The sequence below is a fragment of the Phocoena sinus genome, chromosome 19 (genome assembly GCF_008692025.1).
Source record: "Phocoena sinus isolate mPhoSin1 chromosome 19, mPhoSin1.pri, whole genome shotgun sequence".
NCBI lineage: Eukaryota > Metazoa > Chordata > Mammalia > Artiodactyla > Phocoenidae > Phocoena > Phocoena sinus.
Genome location: NC_045781.1, coordinates 6175184 through 6180933, shown reverse-complemented (window position 1 = coordinate 6180933; position 5750 = coordinate 6175184). Strand labels below are relative to the sequence as shown.

General features: G+C 57.3%; 1 protein-coding gene across 4 annotated transcripts; it reads right to left on the bottom strand.

The window, feature by feature from the left end:
• Nucleotides 1-498: 498 nt before the first annotated feature.
• Nucleotides 499-5588, bottom strand: FAM71E1 (family with sequence similarity 71 member E1). 4 transcript variants are annotated; one of them, XM_032612968.1, is made up of 5 exons: nt 5431-5588; nt 5174-5292; nt 4707-4837; nt 1258-1522; nt 499-762 (listed from the first exon to the last, which is right to left on the bottom strand). In XM_032612968.1, exons 1-4 carry the CDS (start codon nt 5465-5467, stop codon nt 1294-1296), a joined length of 516 nt encoding a protein of 171 aa, XP_032468859.1. In that variant the 5' UTR covers nt 5468-5588; the 3' UTR covers nt 499-762; nt 1258-1293. The 4 variants fall into 4 exon arrangements, with proteins under 4 accessions (XP_032468859.1, XP_032468858.1, XP_032468855.1 ...); XM_032612967.1 differs by having other exon boundaries at nt 5495-5563; XM_032612964.1 differs by lacking the exons at nt 4707-4837; nt 5174-5292; nt 5431-5588 and having other exon boundaries at nt 1258-1952.
• Nucleotides 5589-5750: the final 162 nt, after the last annotated feature.

The window sequence follows — 5750 nt, the reverse complement described above, 5'->3', positions numbered from 1 at the left end:
TATGTCTGTCCTTCTTGAGTCTGTAGCTCCGCCTTCCTCCTCCTGTAGGGCTTAGTCACCTGGGGCTGGGTGATGGGGACAGCCAGGTTGGAATGGCAACCACGATGAGGCAGCCCTGATGAAACAGACCACATTGAGGCCGCCATCTTGGAACAGCTACTTTAGCGAGGCTACCGCGTTGCCATGGCAACTACAAAATCACGGGTGGACCTGACACCCTGTGGAGGCAGCCCTGTTAGACAAGCTACTGTGAGTGGGGAGGAGGTGGGCTGGCTGCAGGGGCCAGATGCAGTGGGCAAAGAAGAACCAAAGGCCAGACTGGGGAGGGCTACTCCAGTGAGGTAGCCATGATGGAGTGGTGAGCGCTGGGCCTCAGTAGTGGCCCGAGGAGCCAGACACCATGAACAGAAGACCGTGCTGGGGCAGTCATACTGGAAGAGCTATTTCTGCCATGTTGAATCGGTGACGATGGGGGGGAAACTGCTCGTGACCGGGTTGTTGGTTCTTAAGTGGCCGATCTTTATTAACTTTAATAATTCATCTGTCCGGTCCCGAGGTAGGGTACACTTTGATCTCTGGTCTTTTAGTGACCTCAAAGTAATGTGGGAGGAATCAGAGTCCCCAGAGTTCAGAGGTCTGTGGGTCCAGTCTGGCTTCCATGGCTTGAAGCTGGGTACAAGACTCTGTCTCGGAGGTCTTGACTGCGGAGGCACCTGGCGTTTGGGGGTGGGTGAGTGGGCACTCTGTACTTCCTGGGAAGGCCTGGGGAGAAGGGTGTCTCAAGAGGAAGAGGCCCCGTACGTTCCAGTGTCCCCACCTTCAAGGACTGGGGCATTTCCCCTCCCCAGGCCTTACACGGAACTGGCATCTTGTCTCGCTGACCCCACTCCTTCAGGGCCTGGGCACTCCCTCCCCAGATCCCACCATGCTAGGTCAAGGGGAGTGAGGCTGGGGTGGGGGGATGCCCAGTTAGGAAACCATCACCACTTTTGCTGGTGCGCCAAGGTCCTGCAGACCTTGCCCTGCTTTTGAGAGCCTCCTGTCCTCTGGGTACAGATGCCACACACTGTCAGGACTTAGGAGTCTGGGCTCCTGGTCACCTCCACTCTCAGACACAGGCATCCAGGTCCCAGGCCCTCCTCCCAGACCCAGGATCCAGGCTCCCAGCCCCTCCCACTTCAGACCCGGGAGTCCCCGCCCCCAGCCCCGCCCATGCCCCTCTCCCCGCTCCTTGCAGCCCCGCCCTGCTCCGCTCACCTCGTCAGCTCACACCCTCCTCCTCGGATCCTCGTCCTAGTCGTCCTCCAGCGCCGAGTACTCCTGCGTGAAGGGTACGGCTCCCTGGGCCGAATGGAAGCGCAGGCGGTAGAGCAGCCGCACCCACTGGCCGAACTTGCGGTCGCGGGTCTCCGGCGGGGCCCGCAGCTGCAGGTAGAAGGCGCGGCCGGTGCGGAACTTGACCTTCAGTTGCCAGCGGCTTTCGTCGTGGACGAAGAGCTGGACGAACTGCAAGGGGAACAGCCTGGCGGGCGGAAGGGGCGGCCTCAGCGTCTTATCCTCCCCGGCTTCACAGCGCCCACCCCAGCGCCCCTCTCCCCGCCCGGAAGGATCCTTTTCCACTTTCTCTGCCTCTTGCATTTTATCCATCCCCAATTTTCTTCCATACACAGAGCCCATCCGTGTCTTCCGCTGGTCCTCCCTCCTAAACGCGAAACTCAGATTGCTGCTTACTTGAAATTTCCACTTGTATGTTGGATGGACATCGGATACATAAAATGTCCAACAGCCAAATTCCTGACCTTCCGCCAACCCCAAAGCTGCACCTCTTCGTCTTCCCCATCTTAACAACATCCTCCCACTTGCTCAGTCAGAAACCGCGGGAGGCGACTTTTTCCCATTCTCAGCCAATCCTACCAAATCCTGATGGCTCCACCGTTAAACCGTAGTCACAGTCCGACGATTTCCAAGTCCCTCCACCAGCCGCCCCCGACCCCCGCCGTCCTGCCACCGTAATTTCCCGCCTTCACCCCCAGTCTGTTCCCATGCGGCCGCCAGAGGGCGCCAATCAACACCCGCGTTAGCTCAAATCCCTCCCGGGGCTCAGAGTAAAAGCAGAGTCCTCGCCTTGACTACAAGGCCCTGCGGGATCTGCCCCTTTTGTTCCCTCTCTGCCCCCCACCCCCACCCACTCTCCTCGCTTACTCGGCTCCAGCCATACTGGTCTCACTGTCCCATAAACACCTGCCAGGCTTGGTCCTACCTCAGGACCTTCGCACAGGCCGTTCCCTCTGTCATCCTCCAGCCGCCCCCATAGCTTGGCCCCTTCCTCTCTTAGAGAAGATCTGTTTACAACCTCCAGCCTATATACAACTACATTCGCCCTTGCAGACCTCCCCATGCCCACCCCCATGCCCCATCTGTCTCCACAGACCTCACCCACTGGACAAATCGACATCTATTCTGTCTGCTTTCCTAGCAGGAGGTGAGCTTGAGGGCAGAGATTTTTGGTCCAATTTTGTTCAGTGCTGCTTCCGTAGTACCCAGAGCTGACCCATGGTCAGTGCTGAGTGAATGCTTGTGGAGTATCTGAATAAAGGAATGGCTCAGGCCTCCAGCCTGATTCAAGGTCCAACAAGGCAGTGGAGGAAACAATCCAGACAGGATGGGTAACTTGGCCCAGATCACACAGCAGGGTCTTGAAGCCAAGTCTTACCTATGTTCTTAACAACACTGGGTAGCCACATACGACTCCCCTCAGGCCCTGCAAGACTACCTCTAGAAACTGGTCTTACAGACACCCTCGCAGCTGAGCACATGGATGTCCCCTGCCTGCCACACTGGTTGTCACCCCAAGGCACAGGACACATCAGAGTCCCTCAGTAGGCAACTCGATCTATTAGTATGTTCCCCAAATGGAAGAATAACAGCTGACATTTCCAGAGCGCATACTCTGTGCCAAGTGCTGTTCCAAGAGTTTTACAGACATTTACTTAGTTTATCCCCTGACAGCCCTGGAAGGTGGGCTCTCCTCTTATCCTCATGTTGCCGATGAGGAAACTGAGGCCCAGATGGGTAGGAAACTTGGCCAAAGACAGTGAAGAAGAGGTGAAGCCAGGATTTGAAACCAGGCCGTCTGAAGGCAGCCATTTGTTTAAGGATATTCCCTATTACATCCTCACAGCAAGAGGCTGGATGCAAGCTAGGTGTCCATGGGGACGGAGTCTGTTGAATTGTGTGTGTCCAAAAATGGATCTGTGTGCACTGGCACAGAATCACTAAGGGCTGGAAGCTGGTCAGAAGTGAGGGGCTGGGGGATGTGTCTTGAGGCTGAGCTGGCAGAGCAAGCTCAATGATTTTACGTCGATGGTATGTTTTCTCTGGGGCTGGGAGGGGAGAGTGCTGAAGGAGATGGTGAGGGTCAAACCCCCCCTCTCAGCACCATCCTTAGCATCCTTCCAGCTGCAGGTTGTGACTCATATGGTGGGATACAATTAGCACTGAAAAGAAAAGGAAGATGGTAGAGAGTGTCCCAGTACAAGGTTCCGGCATCAGAATACTGCTTTGTGAAATGTTTTAAACTTATTCGGGGGGGATAAATAAAGGCTGTAAGTGGCATCAAGTTTGTTCAGGTCAGAAGCAGATTCTACCACCAAATGAGTTACATCCAAAATTGCAGACAGGGGCTTCCCTGGTGGCGCAGTGGTTGAGAGTCCGCCTGCCGATGCAGGGGACACGGGTTCGTGCCCTGGTTCCGGGAAGATCCCACATGCCGCGGAGCGGCTGGGCCCGTGGGCCATGGCCACTGAGCCTGCGCATCCGGAGCCTGTGCTCCGCAACGGGAGAGGCCACAACAGTGAGAGGCCCGCATACCGCAAAACAAAACAAAACAAAATTGCAGACAAAGGATTGTGTGCGTGCGTGCGTGTGTGTGTGTGTGTGTGTGTGTGTGACAATGTGACTCCATCCTTCCTTCCCTCCCTTCCCCCATCCCCCTTACTTTCATTATCTGTGAGATGTAGCCAAAAAGTGAAAGCCACCAGCAGAATGTTTCTGGAAATATACTCTATGCCTGTAAATGTCTTGGTATTTGCAGCTGGAGTTGGAGACAGGAGCCTAGGATGGAAGAAAGGTGTATTTTGTGCTCTGTGTGTTTTGTACCTTGGAGTGTATTTGCATTACTTTTTCAATCTAAAAAACAAAGACCTGAAGGGGCAGTGTGGAGTGTGGCCCAGGAGCTCCAGAATCTTGAGGTCAGCAGTCCTGAGGAGCCCAAGGTTCTGATCCCAGGCCACCCCTGACCCACTGTGGGACCCTGGGCAAGTGGCTCCCCTCTCTGGACCTCAGTTTTTTTTATGGATGGGCCTAAGGGGCCCCACCATATGACAGTAGGAGGTCAGAGAAGAGATGATGTGCATGGTCAAGGGGACGCCTGGCATGCAGTAAGTGCTGCATAAATGGTCATTCTCCTGATTCCTGCCAGGGTGTAGCTGAGGACAGTCCCCCTCATGTCTATCTATCCCTGATTCCTGGCTCCTGTGGATGGCCCTGTCCTTGTTCTCCTGGGTGGACAGTAGCCCAGAGAAGGCTAGCAGCCATCCATGGCTCCTGGCCCTGGAGGTCGTGTGGGTGAAAGGAGGTGCTGCAGGGGGCCTAGGATGCCCAGAGCTGGGGAGGAAGGAGGTCTAGGCTGGGGTGGGGGCAGTCACCCGAAGAGCTGCAGGCATCCGTTCTCCTTGGCAGGGCCCGCCAGAAGCAACAGGTCTGGGAGTTCCAGGGCTGGACTGGAGGCTGCCACCCCCATGGTGACCTTGTTGGCAACTTCTCCTAACCGGGTCACCTGGGGCCGGGGCGGGGTGGTCAGAGGTTAGAAGCCAGATAGATGGGGGGCGGGATTGGGGAGGGATCAGGAATTTTGGTAGGGTTAAGGGTCAGAAACCAAGTAAGTTAACCACCAAGATGGGGATCAGAGATCCTGGGGTCAAAGGTCAAGAGTCATATGGGTATGAAGTCAGGGAAAATGGACCGAGGGAATCAAAGGCCAGGGTTCATAGGGAAGCAGGAATTTCAGGAGGTGGGCATTAGGGGGAGTGATCAGAAATAGGGCGAACAGAGGTTCCCCAAGTCAGGAGGCCGGGGCTCAGGCCTGGGCTCGGAGGGCCCTGGGGCTCCACACCTGCACGAAGTTGCTCTCAAAGATGGGTAAATCCCGCAGCTGGTAGAACTCGCCGCTCAGGAGATGGCGTTGGAGCCGTCCCGGCCGGCGCGTGGGACAGGCTGGAACCAGGGGGCGTTCTACATGGGCGGCAAAGTTCGCAGGTCTGTTCCAGGAGGCTGGGCCAAGGTCCCCGGATCAGCCCCGCGCTGAGGGTAGAGGGTTCCCGGCTACCGGTCTCCGTATCGCAGGCTCCATCCCTCGCCTGGTTCCCTCACCTGGTCCAACCCCTCCAGGACCGGCTCCGCCTCTCATCTGCCATCCCACCTGGTCCCGCCTCACCTGCTCCGCTAGGGGCCGGCTTAGGCTCGTGCGACCGGTTCATCGCAACGCCCCGCCCCTTGGGGGGAGTGGAGGGAGGCGCCCACGGAGAAAACGGGAGGGCGGGGCCCCGGGCTCTGTGACGTCACAACGCGACGGACCGGGTTTGCGTCACGGAGGAGACGTCCGCGATTGTGGCGTCATCCAAGGGGCGGTGCCCGGAGACCCGGATGGAGCGGCGCCCGCCCCGTGACGTCAGGCGCCGGTAGCGGGCGGG